Consider the following 25,368-nt stretch of genomic DNA (forward strand, 5'->3'; position numbering starts at 1 on the left):
TAATGCAGGATCGCGAATCCATCGTCCTGCTGTGGAATAGCGGAACCACTATCAGTACTTTAATAAAAGTACTCTAAAATTAGCCCTGTTTTTATAATTTCTCTCAATTCTACAAGAGGAGGTTTATGTTACCCGCATTTGTCAGCATTCAACGGGACAATTTCACAACCTCCCAACTAGCTTCAGCCATGAGGACCCTTGTCGTTGGAATTGGAGGGTAAGTGTTCATGTAAGTGCTATTATTTGAATCTGATCTGAAATTGTGTGAGACGAAACCTTGTTATTTCAGAATCACGACCATTTAATCTGACCATTACATCTGAAATGTAGCTGCATTCTTTTGGGCTTTTCTTTTGGCCATTGGGGTAGTTGACGTGACGCCCCCTTTTTTTGGTCCACAATGCCAAACCATTTAAATTGGTTAAAATTGAGACATATTACTAAAAGCTTTGTGTGTTTATTTTAATTGTGACATATTACTAAAAGCTTTGTGTGTTTATTACACTTCATGCCGTGTATTTATTTTCTTACTATTTTGAACCAACCCGGTAATTATGCAATGGTTTGACTGTCCCATTATGGAACTTAATGAAAACATTTAATATCATTTCCTTCACCTACTCTTGTACTTATGACATCTATTTCAAGAAACAGTAATCCTAGTTCCTAACAGTAGGCCTAGTCCATTCATGATATTTCCAAATAGTTCTGATTGATTACATGTTATCGTCAAAATCAATGTCCACATGGTGTGACACAATGTAGTCCTAAAAACCGGACATGAAACCTCTGCTTCGTTCAGCCATTCCTATGGTCAAAATGATGTGGGTTTTGGGATAAACGTTGAAAATGCCGCATTCAGTTCATGTCGGGAACTCGGAACCTTCTGATTTAATAACTTAGGCGGAAGAGTCGGATCCCGAGTTCCCACTTGGGCTTTATCAGAATCAATCAATAGGATGTTCTATCTACGCAAATAAGTTAATGTTCGTTTTAACACGGAGTTTCTGACAACTTGAACGCAGCATAACACAGGTTTGGGGGGATATGTTATACGTTTTGAATTATGAAGGCTTTTTGCTTTATGTGCTTATTTTGATGACATGAACGCTTCGGGCGTTAACCCATGAAGGTTATCTAATAGAACAACATGTATAAAATATTCTAAACGTGTGTTAAATGCAGACCACATTTTCGGGGTTTATAATTTAAAAAACTACAAAACCCCCGTTCATTTTCCCCATAGGCTTTGGCCAACTAGCCATAGTGGAGTTAGTCACCATTAGTGACTACAAGAAGAAGCCATTATTTTTGGTCTCTATGTGATTCTTCTTTCAGCTGTATGAAGAACTACACGCAAAATGTATATTGTCACCACTAACTGGACAGGGGTGAAAAAATGTACAAATGAAAAGTCAATTCCATACAAGGAAGGGGAAATGATCATTTAAAGAGCGTCTGCCCCTAAAAAGCAAAATGTAAATAGTTTTGGTCATAGTCAGTCTCGTATCAAACGGAGTTTTGATCCTCAGTGGACCACAATGAGTAAATTAAGGTTGGGGTTGGATTACAATTATGTCAACAAATCATTCCCCCTTTTGCGAAGCTCCACGTGCAAATCGCCCCTCCGCCCACTTCGCTTCCCTTCATTTAATGGGGCACTGTTGTTGTGTCATCGCCCCCAAACAACATGGTCAAAGGATCACGGCCTTTGGTTTGAGATGTAAAAGCCCTATACGGATTGACCATGTAATGCATAATTCCAGCAGGATGCACAGCCAACAGCCATTGTTTGCATGCCCTGCCGAAGGTCCCTATCATCATGCGGGATATGTGGTTGGAGTTCGTTGGTCCCAAGTGGTGGTGAGTATACCGGTGGCTTGACCACAGACTGCTGGTTATGTAGCTGAAGTTAACTAGCAGCAGGCTACCAACTAGCTAGCTGGCTAACGTTAGCCTACCTCAATGCAACTTTGATTTGGCATGGAAAAACGATGACATTTCAAATAAGTAATGATTGTGTTGTCGCCCGATTGACTTTAGCCAGCAAGCAAAGATTGTGGGGACCACTGTATTTTAGCTAGCCAACATTAGCATTGCTAGTTATTTTTGTCTTTTAAGGTAAAATTGACGACTACATACTATGTCAAAGTTGATTCCTACAAATTATATGCCTTACTTTAGCAATTTCATCGTATTTCCAATGCACTCTAATGTTGTGTAATTTAGAGGAAATAGTCACAAGCGAGGTTCAACCCATGCCTAGACTCTAGGGCACAAATAAATATTATTGGCTGCAGTTATGGTGATACTCATGTCTGACTACAACAGTGTACTAACTAGCAGCAACAAACTCAAACCAACCCAAGGCCATAGCAAAACATGTCACAGTTGGTTGCATAGTCTAATGGTGTCACTGGCCTGAATGTAATCTAATCTGGAGTCAGTGAATCTACATCTGTAAAGCACAACATTAGCGTCCAAACAACATTTAAGTTGTTTCTCGAGCTATGTTTATAATTGAGGGATGATGACAATCGTTGACACTGTTTTTCTTTTAGACAAAGTGCACAGTTGGGTGCCAGACTGATCCCCTAGTCATTAACGGATGCTGGGACCTACCAGAAGGAGCAAAGGTGGGTATCGTAATATGTCCAGCAATGTGATTGCAATGGTTTAGCAACCTCAATCATTTCATTCACTGTTCACTTTCTATTTTCACAGCTTGTCAGCAAGATCTTGGAATAAAAGTGTGTAATGTGACACAAGTAGGCTGAATCACATCCGGCTATGATTGGGAGTCCTATAGGGCGGTGCACAATTGTCCCAGTGTCATCTGGGTTTGACCGGGATAGGCTGGCCATTGTAAATAAGAATTTGTTCTTAACTGACTTGCCTAGTTAAAAAAAAAAAAAAACTTTGAAGTATTCCTGTGATCTTTCCTCGGTTGTCAGTCTATCTCGACTCCTATGAAAAGGACAGGAGGCCTCTGATAGTGACTTGAGTTACTGCCCTGATGATACTGACGGCTTCATCAACAATGACAAATAATGTGAATTATGTGAAAAGTTGTATTCAAATATACCCATCTTGATAAACAATTAGGCTAATAACCCCAGCCAAGCAGATACAACTAGTAGTCATTTCTGTTGTGAAGTGCATTAGAAAAAAGCTTTGTCCATTTCTAAAGAACAAAATTCAATTTGCCACTTGGCATTTGATAGATACTTTATGTAAACTGACATTATTTGTGGCTTATTTACATAGATGCATATAATGTCCAGGGCATAACCTAGCCTGGTGGAACCAGCCTGATTGCTGTGTTCACCATTCAATTTCATTTCTGTGTGTGCGTGCGTGCGACCAGTATCTTTGATGAGAGGCCAGGAGCTGATCTACGTTGCTATGCCCATCAATGCGGCTCTGGAAAATACCTCAACTCCAGCCTCACCTCTTGCCTGCTCACCAATGGTCATCGATGGGGAGGTCAGAATTAGGTAGGTTTTATCTGACTTGTTCAGACTTCAACATAGGATAGGTAATATCTGACACACAAACATGTACTAACTGCCACTGGTAATAGAAAACTAACTGTGTGTATGTGTTCACAGAAACATGTATGGAACCAGTACATGGAGACTTGTAAGGTGATGTGATGAGGTCCAGACGGACAAATGAGCTTGATACTGATGTCTCTGAATGGAGAGAGAGAACTGGCACTCGTGTCTTGTAAAATTATAATACCATCGTTTACTTGTATTGTCTTTTTTGATTATTGAATTGAATGGTAGGAAGAAACCCTTTGTATTCTTCACCAGGATCAGGGAACTCCTGTTGTATACAAGACACTATACAGGAAGGTATGACCACTCTGATATCTTTGCCAAGATGGCCCCATTACCACCGGACAAAATGTCGATAGGCACAGTATCTGTATCGGCTGGGAAAGACAATGAAAGATAACTGGTACACATTATATTAGCAGAACACGGCTTCTATGGTATTATGCGAAGGGTTATTTATTATACATGGACCTGTTACTACATTTGAAAGATATCAAAACACTTACTTTTGAATATCTACATAAATTCAGCAATTGCATTCTCATATTACTCTGTAGGCTACTGACCTATTCAAAGCTTCATCCGGCATCTCACCATACATCTGCCTGTAGTTATTGAACTCAACCTAGAGACGTTTTTTGTTGTGATAGACGGGATGGGTGTTTAACAACAAAACCGAGGCGTGCTCAACTGTGGGGCAAAACAGACGGCTTTGTTTTAGATTGTTGACCACATGTAAACTATTTAGTCTCCAATGTTTATTGAAAACATTAATACATCGTTAGTTGTTGGTTAGCTAGTGAGTTTTTGCCATATTAGCATTGACATGAAATCTGTCAAAACACCTCAACAAGACATGTTATCAAGAACAAGATAACACTGCTGAATTACTCGCTGAAACAAGTAATTTACGATTCCCCACATGGGAGTTTCTTGTTATGGTAGGGAGTTTCTTGTTATGGTTGGTAGCTATCTTGCCATCCATAATCACAAAAACTCAGACTTCTGCCCCATTGAAGTGAGTGCATCGTTTTCGTGACGTCAGCTAATGTGGGGAAAACCGCTTTTTGCGGGCAAGGTGCTGACAGGTGGATGTGTCTTGGTGATAGCAAGGACACACCCAAGAAACACCCAAATCAAACCACACCCCCAAGCCAACTCACATTTGGCTTCTGTCATGGCGTCATCATTTCTTGAGGAGCAAGCCAAAAGACCAGGCCAAATCAGCGGGTGCGCAGTTCCCTTTTAATCCACACAACTACAAATAAAGTATTAACCCAAAAAATATACATTCCCACTCCTTAAGTAATTAGGAAACTCAAATACCCTGCTCAGGCTCTGGGGTCTGAGAGGGTGTGACCGCACGAGACAAGACTCCATGTAGCTCCTCAGATGTAAATAGTTTTAATCCCAGAGTTCAGCTGCAGAAACAATGTTGATCATTGAGCTTTCTTGACTTCTTTCGTACTAGTGCAGTTCGGTTTTTCACCATTTCTATAAATGACACAATCTACTTTCTTCACATGAACAATTTCTGGGTCCTGCCGGTGATACTCAGGCTGCAGTGTAGGCCTACCTTTTTGACAGCCTCCCCATAGGAGACTCTCAACTTCCCTGATTTTGTTCACCACCATAATTACAACATTTTGCTTCCTGGTCATTCTCTAACACTAAACATGTGAAATCTCTTTCATAGTGATTCCCCCCACATCTCAGCTTTTCCTGTCTGTAGACACTTCTTACATGTCCAAACATTTTACAGCAAGAACATTGTAAATACCGCTTACAAAAGCTCTGACAAGATAGTACACATGTCCCAGCTGCACTTGAGTAGGGAGAGACTTCACATAAAACATACAGAACAGACTTCCTCTTTCTGCCATTAATCATTCTTCAGAAAGGAAACAGCCTGTAAAAATATGTAAACATTTATTAAAGAATGAACAATGCAAGTATTGGCAACATAGGTTCTGCTCCTTCAGGCTACCTCACTGCCCAATCAAAGCGTAAATGTATAAAATTACATAACCACAAGCGCAGTAAGCTAGAACAATCCCCCAACAGGAAAACAACTTAACAGGTGGAGGCTGGGGTGATGGTGGGAGTAAAAGAAGCAAATGCATTCTAGAAGCAGGATGTGTGACCAGAACCGGTCATTTTAAATAGACCGCCAAATAAGGCAGGCGTGATTGCTACTATCTTCTAATTGGCTGAGGTGGGAAATTGATTCCCATTCCGAACAGGAATCATTTTATTTCAGAAAGGAAACGCCACATAGAAATATATGTTTTGCCATTTATTAAGGAATGAATAATGCAAGTCTTGGCAAATATACATTTTTAATTATTATTATATATATATATATATATATATATATATATATATTAGGCTCTGCTCCTTCATGTTAGCTCACTGCCTAAGAAAGTGTCAATATATAACAATCTACAAGGAGTGAGTGTGGTAAACTATACCAATCCCCCAAAACAGCAGAACCATATGCCAATCTACACATAATACCCCATAATGAAATATTCACAAATGTATTAAAGATTAAAAAAACATGTAAATAACATAAGTAATCAGACCCTTTGCTATGAGTCTTGAAATTGAGCGGTGAATTCTGTTTCCACATCCAAACTGTGTGTGTGTTGCGTTACAACAGTGAAAGGAAGCTAGTTCCCTGTTGAGGGTAGCATCAAGCTACAGTTGAAGTCGGAAGTTTACATACACTTTGGTTGGCGTCATTAAAACTTGTTTTTCAACCACTCCACAAATTTCTTGTTAACAAACTATAGTTTTCGCAAGTCTGTTAAGACATCTACTTTGCATGACACAAGTCATTTTCCCAACCATTGTTTACAGACAGATTATTTCACTTATAATTCACTGTATCACAATTCCAGTGGGTCAGAAGTTTACATACATACATAAGTTGACTATGCCTTTTAAACAGCTCGGAAAATTCTCCCAAATGATGTCATGGGTTTAGAAGCTTCTGATAGGCTAATTGACATCGTTTGAGTCAATTGGAGGTGCACCTGTGGAAGTATTTCAAGGCCTACCTTAAAACTCAGTGCCTCTTTGCTTGACATCATGGGAAAATCAAAAGAAATCAGCCAAGACCTCAGAAAAAAAATTGTAGACCTCCTCAAGTCTGGTTCATCCTTGGGAGCAATTTCCAAACACCCGAAGGTACCACGTTCATCAATACAAACAATAGTACGCAAGTTTAAACACCATGGGGCCGCCCAGCCATCATACCGCTCAAGAAGGAGATGCATTCTGTCTCCTAAAGATGAACGTACTTTGGTGCAAAAAGTGCAAATCAGCAAAGGACCTTGTGAAGATGCTGGAGGAAACGGGTACACAAGTATCTATATCCACAGTAAAACGAGTCCTATATCGACATAATCTGAACGGCCGCACAGCAAGGAAGAAGCCACTGCTCCAAAACCGCCATAAAAAAGGTTTTGAAGGCCTCCATGCTTGCACATGCTTTTTCAGTTCTGCCCATAAATGTTTTATAGGTTTGAGGTCAGGGCTTTGTGTTGGCCACTCCAATACCTTGACTTTGTTGTCCTTAAGCCATTTTGCCACAACTTTGGAAGTTTGCTTGGGGTCATTGTCCATTTGAAAGACCCATTTGCGACCAAGCTTTAACTTCTGACTGATGTATTGAGATGTTGCATCAATATATCCACAACATTTTCCTGCTTCATGATGCCATCTATTTGATGCCATCAGTAATAATCTGTCTGTAAACAATTGTTGGAAAAATTACTTGTGTCATGCACAAAGTAGATGTCCTAACCAACTTGCAAAAGCTGCAGTTTGTTTAACAATAAGTTTGTGGAGTGGTTGAAAAACAAGTTTGAATGACTCCAACCTAAGTGTATGTAAACTTCTAACTTCAACTGTGTGTATATATATATATATATATATATATATATTATAGCTAAAGTGATGTATTGGAAAACCTCCCAGGTATTTGTGGTGTAATCTTTGTTTGAAATTCACTGCTTGACTGGGGTACCTTTAGAGATAATTGTATGTGTAGGGTACAGAGATGAGGTAGTCATTCAAAAACCATGCTACCCTATGAGTCCATGCAACTTATTATGTGACTTGTTAAGCACATTTTTACTCCTAACTTATTTAGGCTTGCCAATAACAGCGGTCGAACACTTATTGACTCAAGACATTTCAGGTTTTGTAAACTTTTCGAAAAACATTCTTTGACTTTGACATTATGGGGTATTGTGTGTGTTGGCCAGTGACAACAAAGCTCAATTTAATCAATTAGAAATTCGGGCTGTAACATATCAAATATGGAAATAGTCAATGGGTGTGAATACTTTCTGAAGGCACTGTACATAACCAGCTACATAACCAGCAGTCTATGGTCTAGCTACCGGTATACTCCCCACCACTGGGGACCAACGAACTCCAACCACCTATCTCCGCATGATGGGGTCCTTCGGCAGAACATGCAAACCATAGTTGTTGGCTGTGCATCCTGCTGAAAGCATGCACTGCAAGATCAATCCGTATAGGGCTTTTCAGTCTCAAATGGCCATGGTCCTTTGAACGCGTTGGTTGGGGGCGATGAAACAATGGATCACTAAGTGAAGGGAAGCGACGCAGTGGAGGGGCGATTTGCAAGTGGAGCTTGGAAAAGGGGGGGGTTTAGTTGTTTTTTAGGGGGAAGACCTTTTTGTTGCAACTTTCATCATTTTATGTGGTTCTGAGTGCAATATTTAAATTTTCATTCTCCCACAACCTATTAACCACCAGCATGTCATTGGCTCCATTGTGGGTTATACTCCAACAACCCTCCAACAGAACACCTCTTAAGCGGCATCTCGGCTCCCACGGCTTCGGCTGTTGGTAGGTCGGGGCCTCCCACTCATACGGGTGCGCTTCGGTCTCCTCCATCACTAGATGTGCACCTCGCTGCTTGGCCAGGTAGACCTCAGTGTTGGGTTCTACCTGAGTGATTCTGCCAGTCTTGCCTAAAAGATTAAGCCATGCAGGTCTTAATACATACGGCCGGTACAGTGAAAGGCTCATTAAATTAGTTATGGTTCCTTTTGATTGCTCCAACGTTACTTGGATGACTGCAGCAATTATAGATCTAATACATGCCAACAAGTGTTGACCACAGATGCGTGCATTTATTCAGACCCAAAACCCATGCAGGGTTCTCTCGGACACCACAGACGCTTCTGGTGACTTTAGTGTATAACCTCGACTGGTGATGCGCTGACATCTCATTTGAATGTCTGCCCTATCAACTTTCGATGGTACTTTCTGTGCATACCATGGTGACCACGTGTAATGGGGAATCAGGGTTCGATTCCAGGGAGGGAGCCTAAGAAACAGCTACCACATCCAAGGAAGGCAACAGAAAATGACCCACTCCCGACTCGGGGAGGTAGTGATGAAAAATAACAACGTAGGACACTTTCGAGGCCCTTCAATTGGAATGAGTACAAAACCTTTTAATGAGGATCCATTACTGATGTTTAGAAGTTGGAATTTTACAGTGGTCAGAAACTTCTGAAAGTGTTATTAATTATGTTTAAACCATCACCTTTGACTGCCTGTTGTATATTGTCCATCGGTGTGACATCATGTCCTATGGGGTGAGACCAATAAATAAAAGGGGGAAAAAAGGTGTTCTCTTCAACATAATGTAAAAATAATTATAAAGCATGAGGCAGGTAACATTATCATAATACACAAGTGAACTAATTATCTAGGTTTTTGTCAAATTACTGTGAACCTTACTCAAAATGTAATGGGGGAGACAATTTGTTTATCCTCATTCTACAAAGAAGTTGTTTTTTAAAATTAAAAATCCAGAATATGATTAGAAGTAACTGGTAATGAGTAAAATATTTTTGTCTATTTGAGAATCATTAAACCTTTTATATTAGCATTAATTGTGATGTCACACACCTGAGGACAAATTCAAGGCCCCCCCCTGCATGAAATGAATGGTTCATTAAATTGAATTTTTTCAAATTATCAAAGGTTACCACATTACATTTAGAATTGTTTAGACAGTTTATTGCAATAGTTTTTTTAGAATAAATACTTTTTTCACTTTTGATTTGGCCATATGGCAACACCCATAGATAGAGAATCAGTCATTGAAGGCAATGCTACAAATGTACAGAAGATAGCCTTTCGACAACAATTGAACTAAACAATTACCCTGGCTTATATGCATTGATCTGTTCCAAGGAAACACTATTAGCGTAACGATGGCCAAATCAGGTGGACATTTCAGCAATGCACATTGCACACCAAAGGGTTGTCCTGTGGCGCGACACCTCATCACTCCACTCAAAGTAATTGGAGTATGTCTGACACAGATTAAACCCAGTCCTAGTATACACATCCAAATGAATGCCAATGGCTTAATCTGTGTCTGAGAAACCTGCGCTTGGTATGTCAGGCTGGAATCTCAAATCTTCACCTGATTTTAAGATTCCAGTCATTTGTGAATCTTACCTTGTCATGTCTCCAGGATGACCAATGGGGGGAAGTCGACCATGTCCAGTAGTCTGCACCTGCGGATCCCCAACAGCTGCATCATAGCACAGGATGCTTTCTTCAAGGTCCTCTCCCTCCTCCTCCTGTCTCCTCAATTCAACTTTTTCATGGTCCTCTCCCTCCTGTCTCCTCAATTCAACTTCTTGAAGGTCCTCTTCCTCCTCCTCCTGTCTTCTCAATTCAACTTCTTCATGGTCCTCTCTCTCATGTCTCCTCAATTCCACTTATTCAAGGTCCTCTTCCTCTCCCTCATGTCTCTTCAATTCCACTTCTTCACGGTCCTCTGAGTCCTCTCCCTCATGTCTCCTCAATTCCACTTCTTCATGGTCCTCTCCCTCATGTCTCCTCAATTCAACTTCTTCCTGGTCCTCTCCCTCATGTCTCCTCAATTCCACTTCTTCATGGTCCTCTCCCTCATGTCTCCTCAATTCCACTTCTTCATGGTCCTCTCCCTCATGTCTCCTCAATACAACTTCTTCACGGTCCTCTCCCTCATGTCTCCTCAATTCCACTTCTTCACGGTCCTCTCCCCCATGACTCATCAATTCCACTTCTTCACGGTCCTCTCCCCCATGTCTCCTCAATTCCACTTCTTCACGGTCCTCTCCCTCATGTCTCCTCAATTCAACTTCTTCACGGTCCTCTCCCTCATGTCTCCTCAATTCCACTTCTTCACGGTCCTCTCCCCCATGTCTCCTCAATTCCACTTCTTCACGGTCCTCTCCCCCATGTCTCCTCAATTCCACTTCTTCATGGTCTTCTCTTGACTGTCAGTTTTTAAGGAGGATAGGGAAGAAGAGGCTCAGTGTCAGTGGTCATGTCTTTCTCTCTCTCCCTTTAGGATGACTCTGTGATAGCTGTGGACAGCAATGGGTTCAAGCAGTATGATGGTAGGGGAAGAGTTTCTTTCTATTTTATCAGCAAGAAGATACATTTCAGAATATCAAAAAAGTTTAACCTCATTGAGTGTAAGTTTATCGAGTTACTACTTATTTGTAAATGTAAACAATAATGTGACCTATTACCAAAGTTTACATTTACAAATATGTCATGAGTCAGTGAAACTTAGTGTTCATTTGGAACTCAACACTTTTTAACTTGACTGTCTGATACATTTGTAGTGCTTGATGCGCTCCACATGGACAGAATGATGAGCAAGATTGAATCATGGCGGAAGGACCCCGGTTCATTCCTAGCATCTCAAAGTCTGAGAACACAATGCTCTGTAGGAGAGGAAGTGTTTGTGCTCATCATCGAGGGCTTCTTGATCTTCAACTACGGGTAACTAAGAGAAAATGGATCTTTCCTCCTATGCGTCGCCTCCTTCTCCCTCTCTCGGTATGCCCTTTGTCTGCATGATGAGAATAATTATTTGTCTGGCTTTTTGTTTCATGTTTTGATTGGCAGGCCCTTGAACGAATTAATGGACAAGAGATACTTCCTTGAAATTCCTTATGACGTCTGCAAAGAGAGGAGAGGGTGGGGCTAATATATATATTTTTAACTCCGATATAATTGCAATGCTTGGATATAATTATGGTATGTTCAGATAGGCCACTGTATAACCTGTGGCTGATGAAAGAAACAAGCCTTTGGCCCACCTTTCCTGTGATTGACAGCTCGAGGGTGTATACACCCCCTGACCTGCCAGGGTACTTTGACGGATATGTGTGGCCAAGGTACCTGAAAAACCGGCAAGAGATGGAAGACATGGTATCGGATATTGGTGAGTTCATTCATTTAGAAGATATAAAGATCTTCCTTTGCCAGGTTTGTTTCTGATAGTCGTTGTTCCTCCTCACTCCATTGCTGTTAAAATGCTATTGCCTTAGATCCTTCTTTCTGATGCTACCATAAGGTTTTTTTCTTTGTCACTCATGCTTTGTTTCCAGTCTTTTTGGATGGATTGAAGTCAAAGGAGGACTTGCTGGATTATGTGTATGGGGATGTAACCATGGAAATACAGAGTCTCATGGGTATGTTTGCTCCTACAAAAAATGTTACTTACCTACTCAAAATTAAACTGTTTTTTTTTTTTAGAGTGATTTGTGATTAGACACCAGAATGATTGGGCCAATGGGAACTGAACGAAAGGGCACTCAATATTTTAATGTTCCAAAATCTTACTTTATTATGTTGTCTTGTTTTCCCAGGGAAAGACTAAGCAGTTTGATTTCTCAAACGGTTGCTGGAATCTGGAAGAGTAAAAGAGACAATGTGTTCAGAAACAGATGTGTTGAAACTTAGACTAATGTTTACAGCCACAGGAGNACAGGACAGGGACAGGAAAAGACAGGACACACACACACACACACACACACACACACACACACACACACACACACACACACACACACACACACACACACACACACACACACACACACACACACAGTGTAGAACAAACTTTCATGTTAAATCCATGTTACTTTTACTCCAGTGAGGTAAATCTTGTTTACATAGTTTTTTAACTAAGAAAGTATTTTTGCAATCTACAGTACATTTGTTTTGTTCAATCTATAATGGTTATGTACACAGTTAAGGAGTGCAAAGTCTATAAGCAGTGCAGACTCTTGACTAAAGTTAATATGGGCGGCAGGTAGCCTAGTGGTTAGAGCGTTGGACTAGTAACCGAGAGGTTTCAAGATCGAATTCCCGAGCTGACAAGGTAAAACATGATTTTGTCCTGCCACTGATATATATATATATATATATACTGTATATTTCTCTGTTATACTGCAGTGTTACAAACATATTATGGGCATTATGAAATTCCTGAGTTCCTGAGTAGTGCCATGGCAAGAAATTAATTGATTAAAAGGTTGCTGAAGTGTGGTTTGGCTCTTAGTATGCCAATGAAATAGTAGCTCACTATTGCATTGTTAAACAGTATAATGTACCAGACATGGGTATAAATAATATGCCATTTCACAAATGCTTTAACCCAAGCAACTTAGTCATGCATAGATGTTTTTTGTATGGGTGGTCCCAGGAATCAAACCCATTATCCTGGCGTTGCAAGCGCCATGCTCTACCAATTGAGCCACAGAGGACCACCATACATACAGTTGAAGTCGGAAGTTTACATACACCTAAGCCAAATACATTTAAATTCAGTTTTTCACAATTCCTGACATTTAATCCTAGTAAAAAATTCCCTGTCTTAGGTCAGTTAGGATCACCACTTTGTTTTAAGAATGTGAAATGTCAGAATAATAGGAGAGAATGATTTATTTCAGCTTTTCTTTCTTTCATCACATTCCTAGTGGGTCAGAAGTTTACATACACTCAATTAGTATTTGGTAGCATTGCCTTTAAATTGTTTAACTTGGGTCAAACGCTTCGGGTAGCCTTCCACAAGTTTCCCCAAATAAGTGTGGTGAATTTTGGCCCATTCCTCCTGACAGAGCAGGTGTAACTGAGTCAGGTTTGTAGGCCTCCTTACACGCACACCTTTTTCAGTTATACCCTCAAATTTTCTATAGGATTGAGGTCAGGGCTTTGTGATGGCCACTCCAAAACTTTGACTTTGTTTGGAAGTATGCTTGGGGTCATTGTCAATTTGGAAGACCCATTTGCGACCAAGCTTTAACTTCCTGACTGATGTCTTGAGTTGTTGCTTCAATATATCCACATACTTTTCCTGCCTCATGATGCCATCTATTTTGTGAAGTGCACCTTCCTCCTGCAGCAAAGCACCCCCACAACATGATGCTGCTACCCCCGTGCTTCACGGTTGGGATGGTGTTCTTTGGCTTGCAAGCCTCTCCCTTTTTCTTCCAAACATAATGATGGTCATTATGGCCAAACAGTTCTATTTTTGTTTCATCAGACCAGAGGACATTTCTCCAAAAAGTACGATCTTTGTCCCCTTGTGCAGTTGCAAACTGTAGTCTGGCTTTCTTATGGCGATTTTGGAGCAGTGGCTTCTTCCTTGCTGAGCTGCCTTTCAGGTTATGTCGATATAGAACTTGTTTTACTGTGGATATAGATACTTTTATACCCGTTTCCTCCAGCATCTTCACAAGGTCCTTTGCTGTTGTTCTGGGATTGATTTGCACTTTTCGCACCAAAGTACATTCATCTCTAGGAGACAGAACGCCTCTCCTTCCTGAGCAGTATGATTGGCTGCGTGGTGCCATGGTGTTTATACTTGCGTACTATTGTTTGTTTTTCTGGAATTGTCCGAGCTGTTTGAAGGCACAGTCAACTTATGTATGTATGTAAACTTCTGACCCACTGGAATTGTGATACAGTGAATTATAAGTGAAATAATCTGTCTGTAAACAATTGTTGGAAAAACGACTTTTGTCATGCACAAAGTAGATGTCTTAAACGACTTGCCAAAACTATAGTTTGTTAACAAGAAATTTGTTGAGTGGTTGAAAAACGAGATTTAATGAATCCAACCTAAGTGAATGTAAACTTCTGACTTCAACTTTATATACAGTCATTAAGCCAAAGGGTGGCTACTTTGAAGAATCTAAAGTATAAACTATATTTTGATTTGTTTAACACTTTTTTGGTTACTACATTATTCTATGTGTTATATCATAGTTTTGATGTCTTCACTATTATTCTACAATGTAGAAAATAGTCAAAATAATGAAAACCATGGAATGAGTAGGTGCGTCCAAACTTTTGACAGGTACTGTGTATATACACGACCGTTCAAAAGTTTGGGGTCACTTAGAAATGTCCATGACATTGTTAATATTGTAAATGACTATTGTAGCTGGAAACGGCAGATTTTTTTTATTGGAATATCTACATAGGCGAACAGAGGCCCATTATCAGCAACCATCTCTCCTTTGTTTCAATGGCTGGTTAGCGCCAGTTTGCTCTGTTCTGTGAAAGGTGTAGTACACAGTGTTATACAGATTTTCAGTTTCTTGGCAGTATCTCGCATGAAATAGCCTTCATTTCTCCGAACAATAACAGACTGAGTTTCAGGTTTCCAGTGTCTGTGTTCTTTTGCCCATCTTAAGCTTTTCTTTTTATTGGCCAGTCTGAGATACGGCTCTTTCTTTGCATCTTTGCCTAGAAGGCCAGCATCCCGGAGTCGTCTCTTCATTGTTGACATTGAGAGTGGTGTCTTGCGGGTACTATTTAGTGAAGCTGCCAGTTGAGGACTTGTGAGGTGTCTGTTTCTCAGACTAGACACTCTAATGTGCTTGTCCTCTTGCTCAGTTGTGCACCAATCCTCTTTCTATTCTGGTTAGAGCCAGTTTGCACTGTGCTGTGAAGGGAGTAGTACACAGCGTTGTATGAGATCTTCAGTTTCTTGGCAATTTCCCGCATGGAATAGCCTTCATTTCTCAGAACAAGAATAGACTGACGAGTTTCAGAAGAAAGGACTTTGTTTCTGGCCATGTTGAGCCTGTAATCGAACCCACAAATGCTGATGCTCCAGATACTCAACTAGTCTAAAGAAGGCCTGTTTTATTGCTTCTTTAATCAGGACAACAGTTTTCAGCTGTTTTAACATAATTCAAAAGGGGTTTCTAATGGTCAATTAGCCTTTTAAAATTATAAACTTGGATTAGCTAACACAACGTGCCATTGGAACACAGGAGTGAAGGTTGCTGTTAATGGGCCTCTGTACACCTAATGTAGATATTCCATTAAAAATCAGCCGTTTCCAGCTACAATAGTCATTTACAACATTAACAATGTCTACACTGTATTTCTGATCAATTTGATGTTATTTTAATGGTCACAAATGTAGCTTTTCTTTCAAAAACAAGGACATTTCTAAGTGACCCCCAAACTTTTGAAAGGTGGTACATATACGTTATATTACCATGCATAACAGAAAATCCACAACATACATGAATTTCACAGTCCTATAAAATAACTAAATGTAACAGAACAACATAGAGCCTACAACAGAGCGATATTGCACAATAGCTATCATTTTCTGTGTTTTTATTTATTTCACCTTTATTTAACCAGGTAGGCAAGTTGAGAACAAGTTCTCATTTACAATTGTGACCTGGCCAAGATAAAGCAAAGCAGTTTGACAGCTACAACGACACAGAGTTACACATGGAGTAAAACAAACATACAGTCAATAATACAGTATAAACAAGTCTATATACAATGTGAGCAAATGAGGTGAGAAGGGAGGTAAAGGCAAAAAAGGCTATGGTGGCAAAGTAAATACAATATAGCAAGTAAAACACTGGAATGGTAGTTTTGCAATGGAAGAATGTGCAAAGTAGAAATAAAAATAATGGGGTGCAAAGGAGCAAAATAAATTAATTAATTAAATACTGTTGGGAAAGAGGTAGTTGTTTGGACTAAATCATAGGTGGGCTATGTACAGGTGCAGTAATCTGTAAGATGCTCTGACATTTGGTGCTTAAAGCTAGAGAGGGAGATAAGTGTTTCCAGTTTCAGAGATTTTTGTAGTTCGTTCGAGTCATTGGCAGCAGAGAACTGGAAGGAGAGGCGGCCAAAGAAAGAATTGGTTTTGGGGGTGACTAGAGAGATATACCTGCTGGAGCGTGTGCTACAGGTGGGAGATGCTATGGTGACCAGCGAGCTGAGATAAGGGGGGACTTTACCTAGCAGGGTCTTGTAGATGACATGGAGCCAGTGGGTTTGGCGACGAGTATGAAGCGAGGGCCAGGCGACGAGTATGAAGCGAGGGCCAGCCAACGAGAGCGTACAGGTCGCAATGGTGGGTAGTATATGGGGCTTTGGTGACAAAACGGATTGCACTGTGATAGACTGCATCCAATTTGTTGAGTAGGGTATTGGAGGCTATTTTGTAAATGACATCGCCAAAGTCGAGGATTGGTAGGATGGTCAGTTTTACAAGGGTATGTTTGGCAGCATGAGTGAAGGCTGCTTTGTTGCGAAATAGGAAGCCAATTCTCGATTTAACTTTGGATTGGAGATGTTTGATATGGGTCTGGAAGGAGAGTTTACAGTCTAACCAGACACCTAAGTATTTGTAGTTGTCCACGTATTCTAAGTCAGAGCCGTCCAGAGTAGTGATGTTGGACAGGCGGGTAGGTGCAGGTAGCGATCGGTTGAAGAGCATGCATTTAGTTTTACTTGTATTTAAGAGCAATTGGAGGCCACGGAAGGAGAGTTGTATGGCATTGAAGCTTGCCTGGAGGGTTGTTAACACAGTGTCCAAAGAAGGGCCGGAAGTATACAGAATGGTGTCGTCTGCGTAGAGGTGGATCAGAGACTCACCAGCAGCAAGAGCGACCTCATTGATGTATACAGAGAAGAGAGTCGGTCCAAGAATTGAACCCTGTGGCACCCCCATAGAGACTGCCAGAGGTCCGGACAGCAGACCCTCCGATTTGACACACTGAAGTCTATCAGAGAAGTAGTTGGTGAACCAGGCGAGGCAATCATTTGAGAAACCAAGGCTGTCGAGTCTGCCGATGAGGATGTTGTGATTGACAGAGTCGAAAGCCTTGGCCAGATCAATGAATACGGCTGCACAGTAATGTTTATTATCGATGGCGGTTAAGATATCGTTTAGGACCTTGAGCGTGGCTGAGGTGCACCCATGACCAGCTCTGAAACCAGATTGCATAGCAGAGAAGGTATGGTGAGATTCAAAATGGTCGGTAATCTGTTTGTTGACTTGGCTTTCGAAGACCTTAGAAAGGCATGGTAGGATAGATATAGGTCTGTAGCAGTTTGGGTCAAGAGTGTCCCCCCCCTTTGAAGAGGGGGATGACCGCAGCTGCTTTCCAATCTTTGGGAATCTCAGACGACACGAAAGAGAGGTTGAACAGGCTAGTAATAGGGGTGGCAACAATTTCGTCAGATCATTTTAGAAAGAAAGGGTCCAGATTGTCTAGCCCGGCTGATTTGTAGGGGTCCAGATTTTTCAGCTCTTTCAGAACATCAGCTGAATGGATTTGGGAGAAGGAGAAATGGGGAAGGCTTGGGCGAGTTGCTGTTGGGGTTGCAGTGCTGTTGACCGGGGTAGGAGTAGCCAGGTGGAAAGCATTGCCAGCCGTAGAAAAATGCTTATTGAAATTATCAATTATGGTGGATTTATCAGTGGTGACAGTGTTTCCTATCTTCAGTGTAGTGGGCAGCTGGGAGGAGGTGTTCTTATTCTCCATGGACTTTACAGTGTCCCAGAACTTTTTTGAGTTAGTGTTGCAGGAAGCAAATTTCTGCTTGAAAAAGCTAGCCTTGGCTTTTCTTACTGCCTGTGTATAACGGTTTCTAGCTTTCCTGAACAGCTGCATATCACGGGGGCTGTTCGATGCTAATGCAGAACGCCATAGGATGTTTTTGTGTTGGTTAAGGGCAGTCAGGTCTGGAGAGAACCAAGGGCTATATCTGTTCCTGGTTCTAAATTTCTTTAATGGGGCATGTTTATTTAAGATGGTTAGGAAGGCATTTAAAAAAAATATCCAGGCATCCTCTACTGACAGGATGAGATCAATATCCTTCCAGGATACCCCGGCCAGGTTGATTAGAAAGGCCTGCTCGCTGAAGTGTTTCAGGGAGCGTTTTACAGTGATGAGTGGAGGTCGTTTGACCGCTGACCCATTACGGATGCAGGCAATGAGGCAGTGATCGCTGAGATCTTGGTTGAAGACAGCAGAGGTGTATTTAGAGGGGAAGTTGGTTAGGATGATATCTATGAGGGTGCCCGTGTTTAAGGCTTTGGGGGGGGGGTACCTGGTAGGTTCATTGATAATTTGTGTGAGATTGAGGGCATCAAGTTTAGATTGTAGGATGGCTGGGGTGTTAAGCATGTTCCAGTTTAGGTCGCCTCGCAGCACGAGCTCTGAAGATAGATGGGGGGCAATCAGTTCACATATGGTGTCCAGAGCACAGCTGGGGGCGGAGGGTGGTCTATAGTAGGCGGCAACGGTGAGAGACTTGTTTTTAGAGAGGTGGATTTTTAAAAGTAGAAGTTCAAATTGTTTGGGTACAGACCTGGATAGTAGGACAGAACTCTGCAGGCTATCTTTGCAGTAGATTGCAACACCGCCCCCTTTGGCAGTTCTATCTTGTCTGAAAATGTTGTAGTTTGGAATGAAAATTCCTGAATTTTTGCTGGTCTTCCTAAGCCAGGATTCAGACACAGCATCCGGGTTGGCAGAGTGTGCTAAAGCAGTGAATAGAACAAACTTAGGGAGGAGGCTTCTAATGTTAACATGCATGAAACCAAGGCTATTACGGTTACAGAAGTCATCAAAAGAGAGCGCCTGGGGAATAGGAGTGGAGCTAGGCACTGCAGGGCCTGGATTCACCTCAACATCGCCAGAGGAACATAGGAGGAGAAGAATAAGGGTGCGGCTAAAAGCAATAAGAATTGGTCGTCTAGAACAGAGAGTAAATGGAGGTTTCTGGGGGCGATAAAATAGCATCAAGGTATAATGTACAGACAAAGGTATGGTAGGATGTGAATACAGTGGAGGTAAACCTAGGTATTGAGTGATGAAGAGTGATATTGTCTCTAGAAACATCATTGAAACCAGGAGATGTCATTGCATGTGTGGGTGGTGGAACTAATAAGTTGGATACGGTATAGTGAGCAGGACTAGAGGCTCTACAGTGAAATAAGCCAATAAACACTAACCAGAACAGCAATGGACAAGACATATTGACATTAAGGAGAGGCATCCTTAGTCGAGTGATCAAAAGGATCCAGTGAGTGGAGAGGTTGGTTGGGGGTCACGGCGATTTAGACAGCTAGCCAGGCCATCGGTAGCAAGCTAGCATAGGATGGAGGTCTGTTGTTAGCCAGCTCTTGCTTTCCGTCAGTAGATTAGTGGGGTTCCGTGTGGTAGAGGGGATTAATCCAAATCACACAAAAAAATTATAAAAATAAAAACAATAGATATAGTTATAGAGGCCCAAGAAGAAACATAATAATAATAAAAATAAATAAACCTCTGAGAAATTTAAATTTAAATAAATTTCGTTCTGTCTATTCTGAGAGCCGCCGGTAAGACAGCTAACGGTTAGCAGGCCGCAGATGGGCGTTCAGGTAACGTCGCGACGGAGGAGCCAGCCGGATCTCCTTCGGGTAGATAACGTCGGCAGTCCAGTTGTGAAGGCCCGGTGGGGCTCCGCGTAGGAAGTAAAACGGGTCCGGATAGGTGACTGCAGCCCAGGAGTGATTGACGGAGCTCAGGAGTGATTGACGGAGCTGGCTAGCTCCGGAGTAATTGATGTTTGCTCCGGAATCGACGAAAGCAGATAGTCACACGGATAGCAGCTAGCTTGCTGTGAGATCTGGGTATGAATGTCCAGAGAGCAGTTGAAATCCAGGGACGTGGAGAGAAAAATTGGTCCGGTATTTTCCGTTCCGAGCCGCGCTGCGCCGTACAAAACTGGCGATAGATTTGAGCTAAAGGATAGCTGATGACCACAAACCGTGGTTAGCTGAATTACTAACGATTTGCCAGTAAAGAAGCTAACTAGCTTCTGATTAGCTTCTGGCTAGCTTCTTGGAGTTTCTGGCTAGCTTCTTGGAGGATTGCAGATTTGAGGTAAATAATGCTTATTTATAAATATAAATTGGTGAGGCGGGTTGCAGGAGAGTGTTTTGAGAGTGTTTTGAAGCTGATTTGATGAAAAATAAAATGTATGTGAAAAAAGTTGTAAATTGTTGTATATATATATATATATATAAATATATATAAATATACACAGAACACGACAAGACGAGGACAAAAGACGTCTGAACTGCTATGCCATCTCGGAATAATGTGTTATCATCCAACTAATCATTGATGATGTCCAATATCTGTAGTTTACAATATAAATGTTTTTCAAGTTTTTGTGTCCTGTGACAATTCTAAATTAACAATGTTGTGGTCAGCACTCCTTCTATGCAGGCAATCATTACACTGTTCAAATATGGGGGCATGACAGTACCAAACAAACATGTCAAAGTTCAACCACTGACAATCCCAAATGAAGGACACCACCCGATCCTCAGTATATAGACAGATTTTTGTACAAAGAGCCCATAGCTGCTGTCTATAGGGGTGAGTACTGTCCTGCTATCTATCTCTACACTGCAAGACTTTTACTGGTCACTGGCTCTATAGCAATGTAATGGTTATCTCCAAACATGGTTCACTGGATTTGTCTGGTGTGAGGCCCACTAATTGATAAACTAAAGGTATTATTTACCTTGACTAGGAGTAAAAATGTCTGATTTCCAAAATGAATAAAAACAAGACAAATATTTTTCAGGAAACATGAAATGATAAGACTTTGAAAAGCTAGTCTCTGTCGGACCAGTGCTGGAGACCTCAGAATAAAAACATAACAGAATTTGATTACTGATATGGGAAGATAAAAACACAGTTTAGTTCAATGGCAGGTTTGAGATATACAGTGTTCTTTGATTCAATGAAGACTTTGTCTCCACTGGAATGTTCTAGACCCTGCCATGTTTACTTGTCCACCTCATGGGTACAGAGTGATGTAATAGTGTGACTGTTAATAATGTGTGGTGTCTGTGAAGCTTATGCTTCAAGAAATATTTTTATGTGATCTGTTTGGAAGTATAATTTTTATCTGGTAATTGAACTATCATGTATTTCTAAACAGTCATTTACCACCCACTGGTTATTACACCTTTCTTACACTTTTTTTAGTGCCTCTGTCATATTGCTGAATCTACCTTTAAATGTGGTGACTATTGTGTAATCTAAACAAAATTGATTGAGTAATGCTATGTTTTTGAACTTTGTGATAGTTACCAAGATGAGGACAGTCTTGTGTTTGTGGATCGTCATGGCAGTGCTCTGCCCAGGAGAGGTCAAAGGTCACGGAGGTGACCACCACCAGGGGCTTGACCAGGATCATGATCACGGGCGCGATAACAACCACGATCACGACCACGGGCACAGGCGAGACCACAACCACGGGCATCATCACCCATCATTGTCACCCGAGCCCGGTGACAATGGCACCAAACCAGTGATACAAGGTAACGGGGGGTTTGCCTTCAGCCTGTACAAGCAGCTGGTGGTTCAGCCTGACAACCAGGGCAAAAATGTGTTCTTCTCCCCACTGAGTGTGTCCCTGGCCCTGGCTGCTCTTTCCGTGGGGGCCAGGGGTCAGACCCACCAGCAGCTCTTCACTGGTCTGGGCTTCAACAGCAGCCTACTGACACAAGAACAGGTGGACCAGGCCTTCCAGACCATACTCACACAGCTCAACCAGAAGAACGGAGTGGACCTGTCCATAGGAAGTGCACTTTTCCTGCACAACACCTTCAAACCACACCCTGAGTTCCTCAAGGACATGAAGCGCTTCTACCTCTCCGAGGGTTTCACTGTCGACTTCACCAACACGGCCGAGGCCATCGACACGATCAATAAATACGTGGGGGAAAAGACTCGGGGCAAGATAGACAAGTTAGTCAAAGATCTGGACCCAACCACTGTCATGTATCTCCTCAGCTACATATACTTCAAAGGTAAGAGGATTTTGCAAACTATAAGATAAAAAAAAAAACAATAAGCAAAAAATGTAATGGAGTTCACGTATTTGATTGATGCAGGCCTTGTGGACATATATCATTCCTTCTAACTCTGCCAATATGTATTTTTGTCTCTGGGTGTCGGTATTAATGATGCCACTGTACTTTTTGGCTGTATTTCCTGTTGAATCTTGCCAGGTCTCCCTCAGATTAGATTTTTTTTGCCTCAGATTTACCGCTTTTAGTCTGGTAACCTTTAATCATCATCATAATATTTGACGATTTTCTCATTCTCAAGGAAAATGGGAGATTCCATTTGACTCTAAAGACACAAAGGAGGACACATTTCATGTGGATGACAACACCACTGTTCCGGTCCAGATGATGAGCGTGAAGAAGAGGTTCTCCGTCTACTACGACCAGGAGATCTCCACCAGTATCCTGCAGCTCCACTACAACGAGTCAGTGTCAATGATGCTGGCGCTACCAGAGAAGGGACTCGCCAGTCTGGAGGAGGCCATAGGTCAGAACCACATCACCAAGTGGCACAGGTGGATGAAGGCCAGGTATGACCTGTCTCAATCAGGACGCATCACTCTCATAGAACTAATGAACGCTGGGTGGGTGAAACAACCACATATCACAAGCATTGCAAGTAAAATCTTGTTCCTGTCCAATTTTGTCTTTAGGGAATACCAGGTGCATGTTCCCAAGATGTCTGTCACCACAACATACTCCCTCAAGGACGTCCTGAGTGGAATGGGAATGCCGGACATATTCAGTAATGGAGCTGACTTCAGTGGAATATCAGAGGATCTGAAGGTGGCTGTTTCAGAGGTATGGAACATTTTCACTCTCAATGTTTTAACGCCTGTCAATCAATTCTTCCATGAAATATGATACATTTTGGCCTCAATATTGCCATTAATTTTCAATTCATTCGCTTTTTCAGGGAGCCTCTGAAAGCTCTCTGTGGGTCCCAAGAGAATCACTGCCCTAGAACATATTGTATGTGAACCATGTGAACTAGGCCTATCTACTGTACATCAGACTGCATTGTGTGGTTGCTTTCAGGTGGCGCACCAGGCCTCCTTGGATGTGGATGAGGCTGGAGCGACTGCAGCAGCTGCTACAGGTGTGGTCATCATGCCCCTCTCCTTCCGAAGCACCCCTGTGTTGAAGTTCAACCGTCCGTTCATGGTCATTGTGATGGACCAGGAGACCAAGAGTATTCTCTTCATGGGCAAGATCATCAACCCAGCCAACAAATAAAACCAGTGCTTTGTAAAAACCAGTGTTGTAGAAAACATGTGCTCTATAAAAGCTGTGGTCTATAATTGCAAATTGAAGCGTAAGCGCATGCTTCGCCTGTGCTGCTGTTACATAACCCATCCAAACTTCTCTGGCTCAATCTAGCCTGGGAAGCTATAACTAACAAGCGTGTAAATCCTCTGTATTCACTTTGGTGGATATTTTTACAACTACTAAATGCATATCACCATTTGCTGCCAGTCTTTCCTTTTTATCTTTACTGTAATGGGGACATTTAAGATGACCAATGTTCATATTTAGCTAAGTGATCAACACAATGTTTAGCATATTTGGAGTTTCTGTAATACACATAATTACTCTATTTGTGACACTTGAGGTGCAGTTGATGGTCACTAGACTTGATGCTGAATGTTCTGGATTATTCTCATATCTGTTGATAGTGATTGACACCAGACTGGAGGTACTGTTGTATTGTTTTGAAGACATTCTGTGAGTACTGGGGGGCCATACTTGCGGACATAAGCAACCATTTAAATTGAAACCGTTTCTCCGGCTCAAAATGTGTATCAGCCAATTCAAATCGTTAATTTACTTGCACGTGACAGAACGCTAAATTGAAGCTGGTCCCATCAGATTAAAATGGCAAATGTTAGCCCTATGCTAACCTCAACAGGTGTCAGTGATTATATCCTGGAACAAGTTCTGCATCAGCAAATTTAAATCGTTGACATAGTTGGGCGCGTTCCAACACTTGTTCATGGAAGCCTCCTGAACATACCTGAGTCCAACAGCACATTCTGATCATCCAGGCAACTTTCACGTGTATTTGACTGACTGTTCAAATTGCTCTCTAAAGTGCCTAGTCCATGTAATTGTCACAGATTGTGGCAAGGGTTCGAATCTCACAAGTACTGTGTCAGTGTGATGAAAAGGGACGTAGCCTACAGCCAACAGCTTGGAAATTAAGAATTAATTAAATCAAGAGCTACCTCTTACAGTTTGTGGTGCAAGGCTGAAAGTGAGGACTTGGTGGACTGTATATTCTTTAGGTTTTACTTCATGTGTTCGCTCCATTGTGCTGGTAAGGGCACAGATGACAGACAGGTAGGATTCCAGTTGAGGTGGTTTAATAACGCTGAATATACACAGGCACGGATCAGCACCGCACAGCGTATGTAGTATGGATGGGCAAAGGCACTTAGTGGTCCGGCAACTTGCTTCAACCAAAGTGTGTGTGTGTGTGTTATATCAACAAGGACCCACACTGGCCTTGGCTAACACAACGAAAGCTAACTGGTGAAAACACAAGGATGGGTGGAACTTTCTCTCACTTGACTACTCTGAGCTGATCATCTTCTCTGAGCTGGAGATCACCCAGCGTGCTCTGCTCCACTTCCCGGGTGGGCAGAGCTAGGGCTCTGATATGAACTAACATTACTGATGTGATTAACTACAAATACTTCACAGCCCTTTGTATACAAACACACTGCTATTGCCTAATAATCATATTGCATAGGCTATATTACATGT

The 25,368-nt window shown here is 41.7% G+C and overlaps 1 protein-coding gene and 1 long non-coding RNA gene across 8 annotated transcripts; one reads left to right on the top strand and one right to left on the bottom strand.

The window, feature by feature from the left end:
- Nucleotides 1-10: 10 nt before the first annotated feature.
- On the top strand, nucleotides 11-24,069 carry LOC118358101 (alpha-1-antitrypsin-like). 7 transcript variants are annotated; one of them, XM_035735559.2, is made up of 14 exons: nucleotides 11-217; nucleotides 1,770-1,863; nucleotides 2,562-2,636; nucleotides 3,368-3,497; nucleotides 10,099-10,189; nucleotides 10,966-11,014; nucleotides 11,246-11,405; nucleotides 11,532-11,603; nucleotides 11,744-11,850; nucleotides 12,017-12,100; nucleotides 21,838-22,563; nucleotides 22,865-23,132; nucleotides 23,256-23,403; nucleotides 23,641-24,069. In XM_035735559.2, the coding sequence occupies exons 3-14, from the start codon at nucleotides 2,609-2,611 to the stop codon at nucleotides 23,836-23,838; spliced, it is 2,061 nt and encodes a 686-aa protein (XP_035591452.1). In that variant the 5' UTR covers nucleotides 11-217; nucleotides 1,770-1,863; nucleotides 2,562-2,608; the 3' UTR covers nucleotides 23,839-24,069. The 7 variants fall into 7 exon arrangements, with proteins under 7 accessions (XP_035591452.1, XP_035591453.1, XP_035591450.1 ...); XM_035735557.2 differs by lacking the exon at nucleotides 11-217 and having other exon boundaries at nucleotides 1,710-1,863; XM_035735560.2 differs by lacking the exons at nucleotides 1,770-1,863; nucleotides 2,562-2,636; nucleotides 3,368-3,497 and having other exon boundaries at nucleotides 14-217.
- Nucleotides 5,961-12,321, bottom strand: LOC118358103 (uncharacterized). The gene is made up of 3 exons (XR_004820422.2): nucleotides 12,252-12,321; nucleotides 10,083-10,891; nucleotides 5,961-8,575 (listed from the first exon to the last, which is right to left on the bottom strand). It is a non-coding gene; the product is annotated as an uncharacterized LOC118358103 (long non-coding RNA).
- Nucleotides 24,070-25,368: the final 1,299 nt, after the last annotated feature.

The sequence above is a fragment of the Oncorhynchus keta genome, chromosome 25, assembly GCF_023373465.1.
Source record: "Oncorhynchus keta strain PuntledgeMale-10-30-2019 chromosome 25, Oket_V2, whole genome shotgun sequence".
Taxonomy (NCBI): domain Eukaryota; kingdom Metazoa; phylum Chordata; class Actinopteri; order Salmoniformes; family Salmonidae; genus Oncorhynchus; species Oncorhynchus keta.

Excerpts from the sequence above, each read along its gene's own strand:
- LOC118358101 (XM_035735559.2), top strand. The coding sequence starts at position 2,609 with ATGCTGGGACCTACCAGAAGGAGCAAAG. Across the intron at positions 12,101-21,837 it reads GGAAATACAGAGTCTCATGG|TTACCAAGATGAGGACAGTC; the intron begins GTATGTTTGCTC and ends ACTTTGTGATAG. Across the intron at positions 23,404-23,640 it reads TGAAGGTGGCTGTTTCAGAG|GTGGCGCACCAGGCCTCCTT; the intron begins GTATGGAACATT and ends GGTTGCTTTCAG.